The 22,935-nt window shown below is 40.3% G+C and overlaps 1 protein-coding gene across 3 annotated transcripts; it reads left to right on the top strand.

Moving 5' to 3' along the window:
* Window positions 1-606: 606 nt before the first annotated feature.
* git1 (G protein-coupled receptor kinase interacting ArfGAP 1) lies at window positions 607-21,056 on the top strand. Of its 3 annotated transcripts, none has more exons than XM_034701372.1 (20): window positions 607-954; window positions 3,321-3,454; window positions 3,754-3,866; window positions 5,220-5,325; window positions 5,564-5,650; window positions 5,783-5,913; window positions 6,081-6,175; window positions 6,315-6,357; window positions 8,477-8,525; window positions 8,697-8,769; window positions 9,438-9,535; window positions 10,030-10,141; window positions 11,570-11,694; window positions 12,431-12,583; window positions 13,273-13,626; window positions 14,756-14,836; window positions 15,227-15,303; window positions 15,524-15,697; window positions 16,711-16,774; window positions 16,919-21,056. In XM_034701372.1, the coding sequence occupies exons 1-20, from the start codon at window positions 903-905 to the stop codon at window positions 17,132-17,134; spliced, it is 2,337 nt and encodes a 778-aa protein (XP_034557263.1). In that variant the 5' UTR covers window positions 607-902; the 3' UTR covers window positions 17,135-21,056. The 3 variants fall into 3 exon arrangements, with proteins under 3 accessions (XP_034557263.1, XP_034557264.1, XP_034557265.1); XM_034701373.1 differs by having other exon boundaries at window positions 15,227-15,285; XM_034701374.1 differs by lacking the exon at window positions 13,273-13,626 and having other exon boundaries at window positions 608-954.
* The last annotated feature ends 1,879 nt before the right edge of the window (window positions 21,057-22,935 follow it).

The following is a 22,935-nucleotide window of genomic DNA, read 5'->3' on the forward strand; positions in this document are numbered from 1 at the left end:
TTAATTGTGCTCTTTTGTGCTTGGCTGAATGTTTCCAATGTTTTTAATGTTTTAATGCTAAAACATAAATTCAGTAGGCTTCTGTGATATCTTGCTTAAGGGAATTGTGCAATGAATGTCCAATGTAGATGTATGTGTGGGTTTGTCTGTCTTGTGGGTTTCTGTGTTTTCTTAGCAGTTTTTATTTTTTTAATATATTATCTATTGCACTGAAACAAGATTGCATTTCGTTGTACTTGAGACAATGACAATAAAGATATCATTTTCCATTCTATACATTTAGTTACCCTCGTGTATGAAATGTGCTATACAAATAAAGTTGCCTTGCCTTGGTTTATCATTATAACACTACTCCTCTACGCCCTGCACACCCATGAGCAGGCTGCAGGGATGTTGGGTGTCTGTGTCTGTGTGTGTGTGTGTGTGTGTGTGTGTGTGTATGCGTGTGTGTGTGTGTGTGTGTGTGTGTGTGTGTGTGTGAGAGAGAGAGAGAGAGAGAGAGAGAGAGAGAGAGAGAGAGAGAGAGAGAGAGAGAGAGAGAGAGAGAGAGAGAGAACTGACAGGTATATAGCTGCCGTCTCCTGGTGAGCCATAGGTAGTGCAGCACACGGCATTGTATGAGGATGTCATAGAATATGAGGTCCATACAGCGGGATGAACTGTGTCCCATTGAAATCAATTGTTAGCCCATTATTGAGCCACCCTGTGAATGTGGGCGAAGAGGCAGCAGGTAGAGAATTCAGCTGCTAGCTTACCGGGGAGGGCTGGACCACCCCAGCAACCGGCTTCCGGGGATTCAGGAGCCGCATCGGTTGACGGCAGACGTCGGTCGGTAACGGGGGGGGGAAGGGGCGAACCACATCATCGCCTTCATTCACCTCCAGATTTCAGCGACTTTCGAGATGTCGAGAAAGCTACAAAGGACAGAGGTCTGCGCAGACTGCAGTGCGCCAGGTAGGATAGAGGAAAATAAATAAAAAATACACCCCCATTTTTTTTTAAAAACCCTGCCGGGGTGCGACATGGAGGAAACAACAGGACGGAGCTCCAGTGGCTGTCAGAGCAGGAAACCAACTCTGGGCTTCCCAGCGTCGCTAAGGCCCCATATAAACAGTGTCAGATAGGCGTCAACACACTGAGAAAGACCCTTTTAGACCCTTTTATCGCAGATGTGGTCCATTGAGAGGAATGTTAAACATTTCCATCAATGACATTTGCAACGATCTGCAGCATTAAGTGTCAACATTACGTCAATTCACAACTTGAATAGATTTGTTTTGATGTCTGAGATCAGGATGGGCTACTTAGCGCGTTAGCTTAGCCAGGCTAACGAGCATGCGTTTTTGACATATTGTGCTGGCTTTACTATTATTTTACTATTCTGATCCCAGATGTGATGACAAACAACATCCAGATCTTATTCTGAAATTATTGTGTTAAAGCCATTCATTACCTGTGGTGTTTTCAGGTTGCACATCAGGTTAGCATTGGTAGTTTAGCTACAACTTTAGCTGGTCTAGCTAACTTTTTGCTAATGGCCAGTGCTGCTGTGAACCGAGTCAGCTAAATGGTCTGATAAATGATATACGATTGAATTTAGGATATTCATGTTCCCTGTATAATAGCCACGAAGGGGTGCACTTAGTATATTGTTTAATTATCTCGCTGTCTTAACCCTCCTGTTATGTCAAATTGACCCTTTTTAAAGCCTATTTTAGGCAATATATGCCTTCCAAACCAGCTAAATGCAGCATTAAAATCTGCATGTGACAGAAGAGGTGTGTTACTTTATCAACATCACTTCATAAAAAAATAATAATTCAGTAAGAAGGAAGAAAGATCTAATGAAATAATTACGTGAATAGAAATAATTATACATTTTTAAAAAGTTATATATATATAGATAGATGATTTAGATTATCTCCAGCACTGAATCATTTCCAACAGTCAGTGTTGACCCTGATGTTTAGGTGTCTTTTCTTTAATATTCACAATCATACTGACTGTACTTTGCTACCACTATGCTATGAAAAGCTGTTCAGGTGAATAATGAACTTGCACATTCATGCATACTCGTACTTCCACATACATGTTAAGCAAAATTTGGGCCAGTGGCAAATCTAGGTTATTTATTTTCTTTAAGTTTGTAGACTTTGCCAGCGGCTTTAAAAATGTCCTAGTTTGACAGAAAACCAGTGCTACAATCTTCTTATTATACACAGTTTGTCAAAATCAGAATGCGATTTTGTTCAGCTGCAAATTGCGTCCAGTTACAGCTGACATAAATAATCAGGTGAGATGATCGCCTGAAATGTAGATCACCGATCACAGAATACACATGATACAGCTTCAAAATCAATGTGTGATGAATCTTTTACTGAAACAGATTTGCTGGTGAGAAGTTTCACAGTGGCTTGTACCATTTTCAACTGACTGTCCATTCATGATCCAGCAGCTTGTGACGTTTTTAACAAATATGTAGCTCCTTATCCAGCGGCTTGTGCCATTCTCTACCAACATGTTGCTCCAAGCTAGCATCTTGTGTTGTTTTCGATACTGACATGTTGATTCTAATCCAGCAGCTTATGCCATTCTCTACCGACATGCCAAGCCCCCATCGCTTTTTATTGATCAGTCATTAAATAGTCTGATACATCGACGTGTCACAACTTGGACAGTAATCGGAAGAGTTCGTACTGTTTTTTGTTTTTTAATAAGTAACCATGCTTTGCTAGACCTTTAAACCTCTGAACACTGCTCCACCTTGCAGTGCAAGGGATGGTCCTGTCACACACTCATCAGGCTGAGGCTGGTAGAGTCGCTCCTCTCTCAATCAGAAGGTCGGGGGTCCGATCCCAGCTCCTGCAGTCACAAGCCAAAGTGTCCTTGGGGCAATAAACTTAACCCCAAATTGGTACTGTTCTTGGTCAGCGGAATCTGGCGTTGTAGCTAGATCCTCCTTCAGTAGTTTTCACCTTAGTGATCTCAAGCTATTCTTCCTCATAGTTATAAAGTGAGTTACTGCGGCAATGTTTTAAGATCCTTACCTCTTAGGAAGGCGGTGTCACATGAGACCAGATCCAGACCAGATTCACCCGTCCCTCTTGAATAGAGCAGAATCCCTTTAATTGTTTAACAAAGAAGGACATTTAGATGCCCCATAGCAAGAAAACGTTCATATCATTGGTATATCATTAATTGGCAGATGTACTATAATAGTGGAGTGAAAATTAATATTCTTCACAATGCTAAAAACTCTTTCCATCACACATATAATGCCTATAATGTAATAAAATCATCTATTCATGTTTGTCTGACAGACCCTGGCTGGACCAGTATCAACCGAGGGGTCCTGATCTGTGATGAATGCTGTTCCGTCCACCGCAGCTTGGGCCGGCACATCTCCATAGTCAAGCATCTGAGGCACAGTGGATGGCCTCCTGCACTACTGCAGGTACGTCACAGAAATAAGGAGTGAGTCAAGGGGGCAGGAAGCTCGTTTTAAGTAAATGCCTGAAATACCACTATTTTAAAGTGAGCATAAGTACTTCAACCTGACAGAGCATGGAGGATGCAAGTCCAATCCAACAGGCTGCAAAATTCTATGCATATTTGTAAAGTTTTTCTAAAAGCATTAAAACACAGAGCACAAGGCCTGAAGGGAGACTTACTTGAGAATATTCTTGTATTGTAAGGATGGCTTTGCAAGATGGTGAACCATCACTGAGTCATTGCTTTGTTTGCCTGTTTCAGATGGTTCAGACTTTGGCAAGTAACGGGGCCAACTCCATATGGGAACACAGTCTCCTGGACCCTGCTCAGGTGCAAAGTGGGCGTCGGAAACCCAACCCCCAGGACAAAGTTCAGTACGTATACAAAACCACCCCACCTTACAAAGTCCTGGTTATTAAGTGAAACACCAGTATCTGTTTTTGCTCATTGAGCCCAAACAATCTATTGTTAATTGCATTGCCTTATGGAATGGCACAAGGGGTTTTGGGGGGCCTGAGAAACTATATGTATGACTAGTTTAACAATTGTCTGCAAATAAGACATTAATAAGCCATTATGTCTTCTTGTTTACTTCTATATTAGCGCTAACATGAATGTATCCAACAAGGGTGTCTTCTCCCATTCCCCTTGGAAGCCAGATCCACATGCAAGCAGACACATTGCTATCCAGCAGAGTTCAGCCATTATATTCTTTTTTTATTCTACTTTGTTTACTTTATTTTTCTCATTTTCAGCAGTTGATCACTTTTTCTCCTCTGCATTGACACTGCTGAATTTATACCCACAAGCAGGACTCTCTGTGATACTGACAGACTTGATGAAGGTAGACTATGAGTTTACCTCGCAGCTGTGTGTAGTGTGTGTTTCTGTCATAAAATAGAACTGTAGATTGCTTTGCCTATGCAGGCATTACATTTCCCCAAAGTGAAGCTGGAGTAGAAGAAATAGCTGTTAGACTGTTATTGTCTTTAACTGTTGAATGGACACAAGACCAAAATAAGATAGAGGATAGTAATATGAAATACTTAAAACAAAATAAAACCATTACATGTATTGTAAAAATAACAATAACTATATTATATAATACATATATTATAGATAAATAATACACATAATATGATAATAATAAATACATATATCATGAAAATTAATATATCATAAAATACACATTTATAAATATATAATACAAATACATAAAATAAATGTATAATAATAATCAATACAATAAGATCAGAAAAAAACAGAAACATACAATAAGAAAGAATAAAAATAAAATTATTTTTAAAACATGGTTATAATGGTAATAACGGTAATAATGGTAATGATGGCAATAATGCACTCCAGGGCTAATAAGAAATTACTCCAAGTTTAAAGCCATGACCACAACTCATTTTCAGAGCAACACACCCCAGTGCATGCAGATGGGAGCAAGTCCATATGTTAGTTACACAACAGACATAAAAATAACAACTGTGTCAGGCAGAAAATGACACTAGCACTTGTGTTGTGCTACTATGCCCTGGTTTAAGATGGGCTCCATTGTCTTGAGTGTTCAGAACACAATTCAGTTCTTAGATTAAAGATGGAAAAATTATTTTCCATAGCACTAAGAATCAACTAAGAAAGAGATAAATGGTGGAGAATAAATCAGCAGCTTTTCAGTGACCTGTTTTGGGAAAAAGTGACACTCTCTTCTTACATTGCAGTCCCACAAAGTCAGAGTTCATCAGAGCCAAATACCAGATGCTGGCGTTCGTGCACAAGCTGCCCTGCCGTGAAGATGATGGCGTAACCACTAAAGACCTCAGTAAGGTAGGGGCTCAGTGTTTTACAGCCAGGTGACAAAAAATGAATGAGACAAAGTGTGAGCGCATATCATTTTCATTAGCCTTTTTTTTTTATATAGTAATGCAATAAACTCTGCACCAAAGCCACTACTCTGGCTCTTTGTTTTCCTGCACCAAGCACGCTGTCAAAATGTTGCCTCGCTGTGTGTTTTACGCAGCATGACAGTGATATGGTTTCTCATTTTGATACATCTCCTCTTTAGCAACTCCACTCCAGTGTCCGAACAGGGAGTTTAGAGACGTGCCTTCGACTCCTGTCCCTTGGCGCTCAAGCCAACTTCTTCCACCCGGTAGGAAAAAGTCCTCACATTGAACCGTCTTTCAAGAAATAAGTCAGGTTGTTCAGCTGTTTTCTTAAGGCCAGCCCTGATACTGTGTCTGTCCGCTTGTGTATGTGTGTGTGTTTCTACCTGAACATCCAGGAGAAGGGCACTACACCACTCCATGTGGCTGCCAAGGCAGGCCAGATCCTGCAGGCTGAACTGCTAGTTGTATACGGTGCAGATCCTGGAGCACCTGACATTAATGGACGCACACCTATGGACTATGCAAGGTACAAAACAGGAGAGGCACATTTTATTAATAACACAACTTGCACTGACTATTGAAATTTAAAATGATATGTTTTGTTATAGATGGGCAGGAGGGAATGCATTGAAAAGGGAAAAAAAGACAGTATCTGACTATTACTAACTATTTGCTTTTGTGTCTACGTTTCAGGCAGGCGGGCCATATAGAGCTAGCAGAAAGGCTTGTAGAATGCCAGTATGAACTAACGGACAGACTAGCTTTCTATCTTTGTGGACGCAGACCAGGTAGCTCCCTGCACTAGTTTCTGACCTACTTGCATGCACCTCAGCATCTCAGAAGTTAATTCATGGGCAAACTGTGGTTTATTCACTCACAAAGTGCCCTCTCTTACTTCCCTTCCCTTTTTCCCTCTCTTCTCCCTAGATCACAAAAATGGCCATTATATCATTCCCCAAATGGCAGACAGGTATGGACTGTGACGTTATCTTTGTATTGAAGCAGTTTTAACAACCTTGCATGGCATGGTTTGATCGCATGACGTCTCTGTGTTGACATACTTGAACTTTGCAGCTGCCTGACTCGCCACAATCCTTTTCACTGTCTCTTCCTGGCACGGATTAATTGATACTGATGCAGTTCAGTGTTCTGACCTGAGCGTGGCACTACAGTGTGTGAAACTTCCCCCCAGAGTGATTTATTTAAGGAAAGACAAGAGCACCTAGAACCCAGATTGCTATTTATGGTACAAAATAATGTAAGCTTCACAGTTATCTACGATGATGGTTACATTGTTACATTCATCGTTTCTTACCATTTCTTACCAAAGTAGAGATGCAGATTTGTAATTATATTGATAAATCATTGATACTGAAGCAGACAGTAATTATTTATTTTAATTCAGTTTACAAATCTAGAAAATCATGATGTATCCAAAATATAATTCCCAGTCTCTTCCTCAGATTGAGGAACTCAGGGTGTTGATTTGATAATGGTATTTGATCAGTTCGGATCGGTATTGGCCCATATCAAAACCGGGGTATCAGTAACAGATATCGAGACTTATAAATTTGGATCAGTACATCACTGTAAGAAACTTGTGCAAAGTTTGAAATTGTGAGGTACATATAATGCTCAGTTTGTGTCAACACCCATCGATCAACCAATCAATAAATCTTTATTTATATGCACCAAATCACAACAAATGTTATCTCTAGACCCAACATCAAGACAGGATAAGATCCAGTCCCATCTTACAGACAGGACTCAGTCTGATCTCATCTTAACCCACCATGAGCAGAGCACTTTGCAGCATTTAGCAAGTTACAGAACGAGGAAAACCTTCCTTTTAACAGGTAGAAACCTCGAGCAGAACCAGACTCATGTTAGACACACCTCTGGTGAGACCTAGTTGAGGTTGGAAAGAGGGATAGATGGAGACGAAGACAGAGAGAGATGATAGTGGTGAGACAGATAGTTGTAGCACTTGATGAATCTTATTAAAAGAACATAATCAATGTACTGCTTACCAGACGAACATTCTGCTGTGTTCTTTGTTGCTGGGGATTTTCTTGTAATTCCATTTTTAAATAATCTGGAGAGTTGGCTCAAAGACGCATTAGGTAAAATGAAACATTTTAGACAGAAGCTGGAAGAATACCCTTTAAGAATACATGTGTTCCTTTAAACCCACTGACGCAGTGTTTAGATGATTCTGACATTCACCAAAGTTTTCTTTGATGAGATTTGTTCTTAGCTACCCCTTCTCTGTCTATTTCTTCTTTTTCTCACTCATCTTCTGTTCTCTCCTATTTGCTGCGCTTGGTGGAGACAGAGCTCGTCCTAAGTGCCCAACTCAGAGGTATCTTTTCCTTCCTTGCTTCTGTTTCCCAGAGTCTTTTCCCACATTCCATTCCCCCTGTCTCTGATTTCCGATCTTCTGTTTTTTTCCCCCTGTTGTTCGTCTTCTTTAAAGGTTACACAGTGAGAACATCATGAGGTCTTACTGTATTAAAAGTTGAAAATAAAGTTGTAAAGTTAATTATGAGAGAAAAACATCTGAATCGATAAGTAGGTATGTTCACAGTGTACTGTTATATCCTTCCTAAACATCTTAAAGTTGGTTCTGAAAAAAAAGTATAGCCCTAAAATGTAATTTCAGATCTTTTATATCTAAAGATATTATATCTAATAACAGTTTGTTACAGTCTGAAGCCAAATATAGTGAGTAGGTTATGCTTTGGCTTCAGTATATGCTTTCAGATCAGATTCTATTTATCTAGATTTTGCAAAATCAAAGATGAGCCCTGTTCCTTTGACTCTACAATAAGTGTCTTCCAGGTTAACATGGCTCCAAATGGCTATCATCACTACATCAAGCCCCTCTGATCTAACACCCAGCTCTGATTTCTCCCACTCTAGAATCTGCCCTCCCTGTCCCTGCCACTCCTTGACCCCTCTCCTGTCAAGCACCTTTCTCACCCCCTCATTTCTTTTCCCTCTTTCAATCTCCAAGTCTTTCTCCCTCCCTCTGCCTGCCTCTCTTTATTCCATTAGCCTGCCTGACTTGTGTCTTCTGTGTTTTATAGTCTTGATCTCTCAGAGTTGGCCAAGGCTGCTAAAAAGAAACTCCAAGCGGTGAGTTGAGTCCGACCACACAAAAAAGTCACAGCTTATTTTCTTGTAGATTCACACTGATGCCAACTTGAATATTAGATGGTTTCATTTCTCTCTCTTGTTGTTAATATTATGTGTTAGCATACAACTGATGATCAATCTGGAGGTCAATTTGCTTTGTGTTTTTGACAGCTCAACAATCGGCTGTTTGAGGAGCTTGCAATGGATGTCTACGACGAGGTAGATCGCAGAGAAAACGATGCAGGTAAACATCATGGTTTCCCTCCTCTGTCCTTTCTTTTGACACATTTTCACTAGACACAATAATTAGAATTTTGGGAAGAGAGACATTAGATAATTAAGGCAAAATCAGGTGACCATCTTGGATTTTCACATACTTCAGACCTGGTGAAAAGTTCAAGAATTTAGGGGATTTAAAGATGGTTGGGGGGAAATTGGCTCTATAGTGTCCCCTAGCAGTTTTCAAAAGTACAACCCCCAGAGGCAGTTTCACCTAAAAAAGATGTCATTTAGATACACATATCTGGCTTCCGGATACTTAAAAAATGTCTTAACATTGGGGTGTAATATTGACAGAAGGTCCACCTTTCCAGCATCCATCCGATCCACTTAAAAGCAGTTATAAAGCTCGAAGAGACCAGAATAATGAAAAATAATTTTAGAGTTGTGCAGAAGTCGAGGGCAATGCATTATTTGCCATAGGAAGTAGATTTTTGAGCCCAGTGAAGAAAAAATACCTTTAATATAGGTTTAGTCATTGGGTGTGGCTAAATGGCTCACCCCTAAGCATTTTCCAAAATTCAGCCTCTGCATCACGTTTGGACGAGAAAAAGGATCTTCAGTGGGCTCATATATCATGCCTGGACCTAAAAAACAAAGACTAATTTTTTTGTTTCATCTTTGTTTTTCTAGTGTGGCTTACAACCCAAAACCACAGCACTCTGGTAACAGAACGCAGCGCAGTTCCCTTCCTACCAGTCAATCCTGAATACTCGGCCACACGCAACCAGGTAAGCATACAAAGACCTTTAAATCCACAATCAATGTGTACTCACATACAGATGCATTTGAGATATTTTTATTTTGAGACAATTACAAAACGGACACCATTAGAAATTATTTGAAAGGAACTTTTGAGAACTGTAAAAGAAGAGGAAAAATGTACCGTAATGTAAAAGTGACCTTTTACTCACTCACATAATACTAGCTTGCTTTTTAATTACAATGATTTTGTTTCTTTCTTTTGTATATACACACAGACTTTTGCTGGCACGCATTCAGATGTGTTTGTTTGTTTGTGTATGAGTGCTGATAATGACGTTTTTTCCACTGGTCCTTGACCAGAGCACTAACACAGGCAGTAAACCACCAGAATTTGTTTGGCTGTACTGTGTCTACATTTCCACAGAGTTTATGATGGAAAGTTTCTGGTGATTCCAGATGGATGTGTCGTGTTGTGCATGTGTGCATATATAAAAACAAAGTGTTCTGACCTGTTCTTTAGGGCCGCCAGAAGCTGGCACGTTTCAATGCTAGGGAGTTTGCCACACTCATCATCGACATCCTGAGTGATGCCAAAAGAAGACAACAGGGGAAAGGTCTCAGCAGCCCCACAGGTGATGCACAGATTTTTAAATGTGAATTTGTAAATACAATGTCAATTAACAAGGGTAATTGCCTTTTTCCTGTCCTCTCTGTATAGAAATACGATACGATGTCCTTTATTGTCCCTGTAGGGAAATTTGTCTTTGACATCAGTGCTGCACCGTTACCCCCTCTTTAAAAAAAATCAAAATGACAACAAGAACACACATAAAAAATACAATAAATAATACACAGTCATACATCACACAACATTCTCTTAAATAGCACCATAACACTTCCCAACAGTAACAGGCTATTTACTATTTAAAATTCTGATAGTGATAGGTACAAACCATTTTAAAACAATTCACATTGAATGTGTTACTTTTACTTTCAGAAGCAGTTGTGATAATAGTTTTAAACAGCAACATTTTGAATGTGCTTCAGTCCCTGTTCAGGGGGGAATGAGGAACCAAACAACCCAAACTATCTTTATATTTAGGTAATCAGATGCAATTTTAAACAAACTTATGAATATAATATTAAATTCCCAGAAGTGTGCTCTGCTAAATGGCACTAAATACTACACACTGTGCTCCAGAAAGGTCTATGATTAGTAAGTTTAATGGGACAGGGAGAGTTAAAGTAAGTGACAGGCAGGCAGAGGAGAGAGGGGAGAGATAGGATCCCAGTGTGTCAGTTCCCCTGGCAGTCTAAGCCTATAGCAGCATAACTAAGTGCTGGTCCAAGCTGGAGCCAGCCCGAACTGGAAGCTTTATTGAAAAGGAAAATTAATTTAAGCATGCTCTCAAAAGTAGAGAGAGTGTCTGTCTCCTGGACCCTGACTTATAGATGATTCCAAAGGAGAGGACCCTGATATCTGATATCTGAAGGCTTGACCTCCCATACTAATTTTAGAGACTTAAGGAATGACGAACAGGCCTGCATGTTGGGAGCGTAGTGTTCTAGAGGGGTAATAGGGCACTATGAGTTATTTGTAACATATGTATGAATGAATGAATATTTTTATTTTGGTCATTAGTTTCGAAAGAACAAGTCAACAGTTTGTGTGAGTAGTCCTCTAACAAAAAAAAAAGATAACACAATTTTACATGTTGACACTGATTTGTTTCGCACACTAAAATTTACAACAAGAAAAAAACAACAACAACAATGACCAAAATAGGAGTAGGCTGAAGCCCCAGGCTTATTTTCTACCTCTCCTGTACTATCCTTAATATTACCCAAAAAACATCAGCAGTACCAGTAGGCCCTCACTGACTAAGCGGTTCTGGGGATATTTTTCAAACAGGCAAGTTAACCTGGAATGAAAGCGTCAGACAAGAGAAGTCTCAGCAGTCCGATAATCGCATAAAAAACTGTGCAAATATAGAGAAGGACGGGATGATACACGTAATGTTCAGAGGAGTAAAATGTTGTTTTATTGTTTCCTTTGTCAGACCCAATGGACCTGGGAATTGACGATGATCAGCATGACTACGACAGCGTAGCCTCCGATGAAGATACAGACAGCGAGCTGTCCACCCAGAACAACAACAACACACAACGCAGCAATCGTGCAAAGGTATTGTACTTCAACACACAGTTTTCAAAACTAATGCACATCTTGCAACATCCACTTTAAAATCCCAACCCACAACTCTGCACATGCTGACACTGTGGAAGATAGAAATGAGTTTTTAACAAATCAGCTCTGTTCCTCTGATTGAAAGTAGTCCTGAAAAAGAAGAGGAGTTATTCCAGCATCCTGCAATGCTTGTCATGATTTGCTTTTTATGACTGCTTGTCACAGCATGATGTGCAGGGAGTGGCCAGAGTCAGAGCTGCCAAGCATCTTGTGGGTACATGATCAGCTATTCTTGGTCCTGTCACAGAATGATTGTTTAAACAGAAAGGGGTAAGTGAATGTAACAATAGGGAAGACAGGAGATGGATCAAGACAGGAAGTACAAATAACAAGTAAGACAACAGCTAAGCCCATTGGGGCGGCTGTGGCTCAGTGATAGAGTCAGTTGTCTCTCATTGGGAAGGTTTGGGATTTGATCCAAGGTCCCTAATTGCCACATGCCGAAGTGTCCTTCGGCATGACACTTAACCTCAAACCACTGCACTTGACCTCCCCTACTGCATCTCTGATCCTATACTACATCATGCATTGTTGTTAACATTAAATACAATACATTTCTTTTCAAAAGGTTCAATATTTTATTTTGAAAAGCGTTGCAAGTCTCATAATGACTTTCTCTCCACCCTGTTATCGTCTGTCTTTCTCTTCTTCGCTTCATGTCTCGTCCATCCAGAGTATGGACTCTTCAGACTTTTCAGATGGTCCCATAACTCTGCAGGAGTACCTAGAGGTGAAGAGGGCTCTGGCCTCCTCAGAAGCCAAGGTACAGCAGCTGATGAAGGTCAACAACAACCTGAGCGAGGAGTTACGGCGGCTTCAGAAGGAGGTAGGGAGTATGTAGGGGGGATGGTCGGCCAATAAGGTTAGACCAATCAGTGTGAACAGAACAGAATGTGGGAGCTGGAGAAGGAACAGATATTTGGAGTTGAGATTTTTCTTTGTAACCTTATTTAATAACGACAGAGTGTAAGTGAGTCAGCGTAATAACCCTCATCTGCTCTTCATTGTTGCCTTTGTTTGTCATTAGCTTTATTGTGTTGTTAGTGGCTGCCAGTGCCAGCTTATTGACCAGTGATTTATTCATGTGTTTGCTACTTCAACCAGGATTCAAGTCAGAGTTGAGGAAGACACTTTAACTATCAAACACTTGTGTGAACACACTGCAGACAACAAATAATGTGGTGTATTCAGGTAGTAGCCCAGTACAAGCGGGCCCTCGTTCCCCCTCACAGCCCCTTGAGAACAAACGACGTATCGGAATTCAGCCTTCCAAACCTTTTCAAAACCAATCCCTGTCTTGCCATGCAACCTGTGAACTGTCTTGACCACACATTCCTCCCCTTCCTCATAGTGATCTGAGTTAACTTGTATAAGCCTTTTACTGAACCTGTGATCGCGGATGCTTGTCTTTGACCATTCAGTTGACCCCCTTCCCTTTAACCTCCCTTATGCCACTCCCTATGTGCCCCTCCATCCTCTCATCCTCCCCTGCTTCCCCTTCCTGCTTTCCTGTAGATCACGCGGATGCAGACAGAGAACAGTGTGCTGCGGGGGTGCCAGCAGGCTGGGGGGGCCGCTGGCTATGGGGTAGGGGGGCCTGGTGGAGGAGGAGGAGGGGTAGGAGGAAACAGGCAAGGGGTTGGGGTGAGAGGGAGTATAGATGGCGGGAGTCTGGGTGTGTTTGGGACTGGAGTGGAGTCCCCGGTGCTCTCTGTGCCCTCCTCGGCTGTCCCCCACTCATATCACCACCGGAGGGACCGCCAGGCCTTCTCAATGTACGAGCCAGGGGCGGCCCCCAACCCCACGGCCCAAGGTCCCCCAGCCCTGGACTCTCTGGCAGCCCGCCTGCAGCCCCTCAACACACCCAGTGTAAGTTAGAACTTCCCTGCCCCCTTCTACTTTCCACCTTCCAGTGGCTAGTAGCTCTCTTTAGCCTGACTGCTGGGTGGTAGACCCGTCCTAAACACTTCACACCCCTTCAGTTCTCTCTCTCCCTTTCTCTTAGTTCCAGATCCTTCTCTTTGAAAGGTCCAGTTGTGCATGACCTTCATTTAAATGTGAAAGTGTTGCACTAATGTGTCTAAAAAAAATACAATCGCTTTAGTAAAGTGAAAGAAGAAAGATGGAAAAGGGACTCTGTTGTGTGTTTAGTAGCCTGCTTGACAATTTGTCCACACTCTGCCTTGCTTTGCCTCCATTGACCTTCTCATTCTCAACTATTCGTGACCGCCTAGTTAGCTCTTCTCCCTCTTGACAGCTTCGTTCAGTTAGAGTAGTAAGTACACACATGGACACTCACACACACACACATGAACACAAGTTATATAACCTAGGCTACAGCAACCTCTTTGTAGCTACATATGCAAACACACAACCACAAACTGCCACCTTTCTGTTGAGACCTCTATGGAGTCCATTCACCACCCCCTTCCACAAAGATTTACCTGTATGTTTCTTTGTTTCCTTTCTGTCTGTCTCTTCACCTGTCTGTCCATTGCTCACTGAAGTGCAGCTGTGCATCCTCTGGATGTAAGCATTCTGTCTGTCATTGCATTATTTGCTCATAGATTCCCTGTAGGATTCTTTAACATGCAACTATTCATCACTAACTGCTTATGATCCATTCTGATTCTGGGAGTCAACGTTAGGGTAAAGTATTTTTTGTGATTTTTAGATGCGTGATGTTAAGTTGTTCACCACCAGCTTGTTTAATTCATAGTGTTAGAGACCCACGTAGTTCTGATTAGATACTGAGTGAGCTGCAGAGTTGTTCTGCAGCTGCTCTCACTGGTTTACTCATCCTAGCTGTTTGCTGTTTATAAAAACATCTTCTTTCTCCCCCTGCCAATAAATATATTTATATATATATTCCTCAGTCTCTTTGGACTTAGTTGTTTCTTTTCTCAATCTGTTATCCACACACACACCTCTGTCTTTTATCTCTATTCCTCTATCTCTCTCTTTCTCTTTCTATTCTCATTTTCGTCTCCGTTTACAGATGAGAAAGGTTGGTTCTGGGGGTCCAACACCATATGGAGGCCATCATCTATCTGGATCCACAGAGATTGGGAGATACATGGCAAGTTCTTTCAGTTTATGGACAGTTTAACGATTGAGTAAGATAAAATCCAAACGGCTGACCTTGCATGTAGTTGTGTTCAGGGTTGGACTCTTACCAAACGTGAAATTTGCAGCATTATAAACATTGTATGCTAGAGTTATACGAACTTCCTGATTACTGGCAGCCAGCAGAGTTTGGATGTGCCGCTAAACCCAACCTATTTTAAGAGAGCTCAAGATAGGAGGATTTTTTTTATTGGACTGGATGAAGTGCATGACTGAACGAGGATACAGAAATTTGTGGTATAGAAATCCTTATTGCTCTCTCCGGGAATGAGCAGCACACGTGTTTTTAATGAGATTACTGTTAACAGCACTGATAGAGCATGTTCTGTGTTTTCCTTTACAGGTCCCTAAACATGAGAGGCATTGCAGTGGCACTGACAGCGACTACGACAACACACAAATGTATGAACTGTCGCTAAGGTCAGACACATTGCTTGTCACCATACATGCAAGGATGAAAGTATAACACTGACATTGCTAGTACTAATCACACCTTTGGAATTTTGAATTACTCAGAGTGCTACGTCAGCGAAGCCTCTTATTGATAAATGCTCCCTGTAACTGATGGATCTCTTGTGTTTGGTAAAGTTGTCAATTTAAGTCTAGTTACATGTTTTCTTTTGTTTTTTCTTTGTATCAGTATGCGCCGCAGCAGTGAGGAGGAAGGTCGTGGAGAATCTGAGGAGGGGAGTGGAGATGCAGGGGAGCCAGATCCCACTCTGCCATGCACAGAGGATGTCATACTAAAGACTGAACAAGTGACAAAGAATATCCAGGAGCTGCTAAGGGCTGCTCAAGAGTTTCATCATGACAGGTGAGGCACTCCAGAGATGTATGAAAGTGATAACACATGAGCTGACTTAGCCTAAACAGATTGTGTTTTATTGATTGATATATTTTTTATCTGAAATTATAAGATAAGATAAAATAATACTTTATTGATCCCTGTGAGGAAATATGGTTGTTGAAGCAACACAGACATAGTGGCAAGAGTAGAGCAAGAATAGAACAAAAATAGAGAAAAAAATAATACAATAAAGTAAAAGTAAAAACAGATGAATAAGATACATTTAAAAAATGTAAAGGTATATGCAAATATTACCCATGGTATTAATAGTTGTAATTATACTGGCAGTAAGGACATGTTAGGCAGAAGTGACAGGTGGACATGGTGTGATTATGACAGACAGTAACAGGGTGATATAAGAAGACAAAAATATAACGAAAAAGGAAAGGAAAAAAAAGAAAAAAGTACCATGTAATAATAACATTAGCAGTATGTAATTATTGTAAATAATATTATATATTATAATAATGTAAAATTATATTAAATAATATAATATAATATATTATATTAAATAATATATAATATTAAATGATATAATAGAATATGTATTGTGATATAATATATTGTCAAATCATGCAGTAATAAGTGCACCAGGAGAAAGCTCTACATTTTGTAATGGATTTTTAATACTTTTAATAATAATACTTTTATTTGTATAGCACTTTTCAATGCAAGTAACAAAGTGCTTCACCAAAACAGTAAAAACAGCCAAAAAAAAGCAGAGAGGTAAAGCATTAAAAATTAGAATAAATTCACAAAAAAAAAGCTTTACTACAAAGGTGTGACTTTTTCTCCATCTCATAATCAAAGAATGATCAGTGTTTCAAAGCTTTGCTATTTAAGCGTGGTTGATAATGTGGGTTTGGGTGATGTATAAAACCTGCAAAGATTAGACCAAAGTAACAGAGTAACAGCTGACCTTGTTCCCTTAAACATCTTGTCAGCAACTTTTTCAAAATCTGCATTTCTTTTGTCTCAAGCTTTGTCCCATGTTCTGAGAAGATCCACTCTGCTGTCACTGAGATGGCCTCACTCTTTCCCAAAGTAAGCTTCATCTTCTGCCGATGTTCCATTTCTTCCCTCTGTTGTCTTCCCCTCCTTGTTTGCTCTCTATATCACTTTGATCTGTTCCCATCTGCCACCAGCTACCATGTGAGTTGAGCTTTGACTCTCTTCATCTCCTCACAGCGCCCAGCATTGGATGCTGTCTACTCCTCCCTCCGCCTGTTGGCCTCCAGCGCCTCGCGGCTGCAGTTGGAATGTCGAAAGGCAGCTCCTTCAGATCCCGGGGCCCCTGCTGTGGACTACCAACTCCTCACTCAGCAAGTCATCCAGTGCGCCTACGACATCGCCAAGGCGGCTAAGCAACTGGTCACCATCACCACTCGTGAGAAAAAACAGTGATGCATGGACGGATGGAGAAGAAAGATAGACGGGGGATCAATACATAGGTGTGCAAAGTGAGATGGGATGGTTAGGGGTGGGAAGGAATATACATGGGAGGGGGGAGGCGACGTAAATGATGGGGGGCCATGATGTAATGAAAGTTCATAATACGCATGACAAAGGAAATAGATGGAATGCAAGAGTTTATTTTTTTAGAAGTAACACCAGAAGACGAAGAAAGGGAAAATCCAGAAGTGTGGGAGTGAACGTAGGGAAGAACGAGTGGGAAGATCCAACATGAAATCCGAGCTTGCTGCAACCGAAACACACTGTTGGGATCAGATGTGTATAATAATCAGCTCAAACTGTGTTAAGCATCCTTGAAATACAAGTACAAACCGATACAAGTGAACTGGATCCTAAGATGTTACTGCTTTATTTATTCTCACCTGTCACTCATCAGCCCTCCCCCTCCTAGTTTACCTGAAGAGAGGAAGGAAGAGTGTGCCATGACATGAGAGAGGTAAGGACAGAGGAAAGTAGATGGACCAACCGTGACAATACTCCACATCATCTCCGTCCCTTCATCCAGTGAGCAATCAGGACACTTTCACACTCCTTCCCTCACTAGGTCTCAGACATGATGAGCTGCCCAACTCAAAACCCCCAGACATATAACCTGAGCTTTACTCTGACTTGACATGCAACATCTCAAGGCCGATGACTCATCGTTGGTACACAGCATGATCCGGTATGTTTATTTTGTTCCTCTTTGTTTCCTTATGTTTTTATTTTTGAATACGCAGATTGGTTTGGTCTGCGACTCTGAGGAGAAAATCAATGACTTACACAAACAAAATACTTACACTGGAGTTATTGTGATTTATTGTTGTTTATCATGCCTGTTGTTTTTTTGTATTGATATTTTTGCTGACTGTCATTTTGATATATCTGTTTGTGTATGTTTATTTTATTGTCTCAAATAGGAATCTCATTTATGGAAATAAGGAGAGAAGTGGTGATTATGTGCACAACCTCTTACTGGAATTCTTGTAGTCATGGGTTATATCGATACGTATAACTCATGCATTGACTTCAAACATTCTCAAGCACTACATTTCTTGATAACACTTCATATTTTCTTTTAACATGTTATGATATCCTACTACAAAGGGGTTGAACAAGCTTTTAAAAGAGAAAGGGTGGACGAGGAGATTGTTTTTTGTTTGCTTTGTCCTTCATGCTGAAACCTTTGACATTTTCACAGGGCCTTGATCAACACCCTTTTTTCATGTCTTCTTGGAATCATGTTATAAATTGCCTCATATAACGCAACCAGTGGTATCATCTCAGGATCGATCTGTTGACTTTTTTTTTATCAGCTGTGCCAAGCATAAAAACAATTTGTCCAGTTTGTTTTTAAAAGTTTAACCTCCCAAAGTTAAGTGAAAAAGCCGGCTTTTTTTCTTACATGTTGGATCTGCTTATGTGTGCTTGTTTGACACAGCAGCCATCACTTACACGCATGAAAACACAGCATAGAGTTGATGCATCTGTTCAGAAAATACTCTCAACTGAAATGGATTTAGCCTGCTTGATATGAATTTGGACTGGCAAGCACAATCAACATTATTGTCTGTCATGGCCTGCTGATGTAGGCCTCAGAGATTCAGAAGTTACTAAGCTAATTCTACTAATGGGGAGATATGTTTTGTTTTCTTTTTCATATAACGCCCACTTAGGCGCCTTCTAAAAATGTTTGCGCTGTGCTGAACACATATTGTCAGACCTGTAACAAAGGACGCTTGTAGTATCCTTCTTAGATTCCAGTAGGAATGTCTTCTTAGTTCAGATTTGACCTCTGACCCTTCTCCAGTGATTGTGATGCTGGTTTCTCAAAGTGTTTGTGGCCTATCTAGTAAGCTGTTGTAGGAACTCTTGTGAATCATCAGACGTTCTCTGTAGATGAGATTTATTTGCATGAGCTGTCCTTAACAGCATCTCTATTATTTATTTTTATTACTGCTTTTTAGACGCATCGCCCAGAACACTTTGAGAGACTGATGCTACACCGCTTTTAGCACTTTTCCGTGCACTTAACTCATGTTTGGTGTTTCATTTTACACTTTTCATTACTTTGAGTCAATGACTGCCAGTGTTCCTCAATGCTGCACTCATGTCTCTTAAGGGATTTTTCTAATGTCCTCTTTCAAGGCTACATGTCCAGATCATAGACTGTTAAAAAAAAACAAAAGGACAGCGTTGCTCCGCCTTTTCCCGTTGTACGGTTTTGAAGCCAAAAAACCCAGTTCAAATGCGCAGCCATTTTGCAGCCAGAGTCTGCACAGTAGAGAATTTCTGTGTTGCCACGGTAACAAGCTTCGCCCTAAAGTGTACCGTCCTGATGTACTACAGAGTTTCTCTCTACGGCAGCTGTCAATCAAAGTGAATCCGGAAGTAAAACCCAGTTTTTTGACCTCTAATAACTAACAAAAAATAAACTTTTCAGAAAAAAAGAGGCCTTGAACATAAAACAGTCAAATAATAACTACATATCACCACAGCATACGGATGTGAGAAACATTCGTACGACGTGTATTTATTTTTTAAAGTTCAACTGCAGCCCCATTCAAATGAATGGGGGAGACAGAGTTTTTGACCTATACTGCAGCCAGCCACCAGGGGGAGCAGTTTTTGTGGAAGCCTCACTTCCAGCCGAGCGATCGGACGTCCATTTTATTTACAGTCTATGATCCAGATCAACATGGAGATGTGTCCTTGTTTGATACCATATGCGTCATACTCTCCTGATAAGTTGTCTGAGCTACAGCGGTGTCCTGACTGCTGAAACAACGACATTTCTCCCATTACTCATGCACTAAGGAGGGGCAGAAGAAAAGCTTGTCCCTTTAATTAAATCATGATTGCCCAACTTTATAGAATAGAGTAATTTATATCAACATGTATTTTCATGTTAATATTTTTATAGATATATATGTCATGGTTGTCTCTTTGTTTGCCAGAATAGGCTTCAGACTCTCAGATCTATTGACCAAACCTTGGATTGGCACTCAACACTAATGTACTTTTATATATTTTTAACCTTTTTAGTATGCTGTGGTATTACCTCCTTACAAAGTGGTATTGTGCATACTATGATCCTACTAGAATACGCAGGGAGTGTAGAGTGAGAACAACGGTTTGATTTAAGTGAGCACTCAGCAGTGTGGTTGCACTACTTCAAAAACCAGATGGGTGACATAGGATCTACATTATGTTCTGCACTCTCCGTGAGGTCCTAGTTCTAGTATAATCTGTGCAGAATGCAACAGTTGATTTAGAATCAGTAAGAAAGGTCTATCTAAACTGTCTTAGTAGTTTCCACTTTTCCTACACTTCGGCACTACACACAGAAATCTCAGAATGGTAGGACTAAGTAGTGGGTCTAAATTGCAAATGGCCTTGACCTTGCTGTAGTAAGTACATTATAGGGGCTGCTTCCAGACTGAATGTTAAAGCATCCATGGGATCATGTCTGACGCACTTTCTTCACCTTCATCATGTTGCAACTTCAGCACATACTTTTCCCACATTAAAACATACACCCTCTATCAGTTGGAGCAAGCCATGCACAAAAACAAACTACATTTCCAGACAGTGAATTATACATATGTACACACACACACACACACACACACACACACACACACACACACACACACACACACACACACACACACACCTGACACAGCTGGGGCATGTAATGTTACTGTACCTGTTTCTTTTTACAGTTCTAGATTTTGGGAGATGAGTAACAGGAGAGTTTTATTTTAACAGAATACTTTAAAAAGTGTATATAAGTAACGAAAACAATGACTTAAATGTCAAACGTGATGGAAACTAATAAGCTGTACATTTGTAATAAAATTGTTAAACAAGTTGCCGTCCTGATCTGTATTTTTTTTCTCATTGTATGGCTGATTACCTTTATAGAAAAGTGTTTGACTATATATCTTTAAGAAGTTAGATACATCTGTAGCAACCAGCAGCTCGATTATGGTACCAAATTCTGGAGCCAAAATGGAGCATCTGAGCCGTGCTGTGGTAAATAAGCAATTCAGACCACAACACATTTTTGCACCAGGCTGTTAACATGTTTATGTTTGCTGTAAAGGTTAGCTTTATTGCTTGGATGTGTATGTGGTTTCTGGAGCCAGCCTCCAGCGGACTCTTGATAAACTGCACCCCCATCACTTACTTCAACTCTCCCTGTCCCATTAAAGTTACTAACCATAGACCTTTTTGGAGTCCCTGAGCACCATTGTCTTGTAGATTCTTCTGAGTCGCTGCCATAGACGTCCTCCTGCTATCATCTCTCTCTCTCTTATTCTCCTCTAATCACGCTTTCCAACCCCAAGTCGGTCGAGGCAGATAGCTGTCTAACATGAGTCTGGTTCTGCTCGTGGTCTCTGCCTGTTAAAAGGAAGTTTGTCTTGCCGCTGTAACTAGCTAAATACTTCCAGGTGAATGCTCATGGTGGATTAAGATGAGATCAGACTGAGTCTTATCCTGTTTCAATGTTGGGTCTTTGTTAATAATTAAACATAGAGTACGGTCTAAACCTGCTGTTTATAAAAGTGTCTTGAGATGACATTTGTTGTGATTTGGTGCTATACAAATATTATGATTATTTGATTGTTTGTTTGATGATATAACACTTCTGCATTAGCATTTTTAAGACCAAAGTTTGCCTCTTGGTCTGAGGCCGTTAGTTGGTCATTCTTTTTCAAAAGGCCAAACTCTGACATGGAAACAAGTCCAAGCAGCTCAACTATGCTCAAAAACATAAGACCTGGGGTACAGAAAAAGGGAAGCAGGTGCTCTGGACTAATGAGTCAAAATTTGAAATATTTGGCTGTAGCAGAAGGCAGATTGTTCACTGAAGGGCTGGAGAGTGGTACAGTACTGAGTGTCTGCATGAAACAGTGAAGCGTGTGTGTGAATTGTGTGGAAAACAACTACTATTTGCATAACAACTTGGCAATAGACCATGATTTTGATTGTTGTGCTTTGTTAAGCTGGTTCTGCACTGGATTAAAAGTTAATTAATAAAACAGTTCAATGCTGATGCAGCAGCTTTTATTTTCTGTAGCAAATTCAAGAAAAAACACCTGACCCCAGATGTATGTATTTATAAAAAGTACCACTGCAACCCACACTAGAATTTAGCTCTAAAACTAATGACACCATTTTGTTATTGTATTGCTTGGAAGCAGTTGTAAAATGTACGGATAAGCTAGAAAATAATTCAAGCAAGATAATTGCAGTGTTTAAATCCCAGTACTTGACAAGCTAGAAAATCCTTTGCTCAGCGCATTTCTCAATAACAATTTGAATGGATCTTTATCATCACTGATGGTTTGAAAAATATTTGCAGACAAATTTCACATATTTTAGATTTAACTTTTTTGAAATTGGAAATAAGAGTTCAGTAGAGGTCTCATAAACGGATCTATCAAATATATGATACACTTGGCGTTATAGGGTTAAATAAAACACCCCCCTCTATTTCAGAATTTCTCTTATCAATTGAAAATACAACATTTCCATTGATATGTAAGGAAGCCCTAAAACAACATGATTAAATACAGTGGTCTTCTCTGGAGCCCTTTCAGAGGAAAATGCATGAAAAAGTGCCCTCTGGATGCCCATGTAGTTCATTATATTATGTTATTTAAATTATGTACTATCATCAATAATGTAGAATATATAACTTGTTTATTTTTTTCCTTTTTCAGAATTCAATTTCCACCACAATT

The sequence above is a fragment of the Notolabrus celidotus genome, chromosome 14, assembly GCF_009762535.1.
Source record: "Notolabrus celidotus isolate fNotCel1 chromosome 14, fNotCel1.pri, whole genome shotgun sequence".
NCBI classification, from domain to species: domain Eukaryota; kingdom Metazoa; phylum Chordata; class Actinopteri; order Labriformes; family Labridae; genus Notolabrus; species Notolabrus celidotus.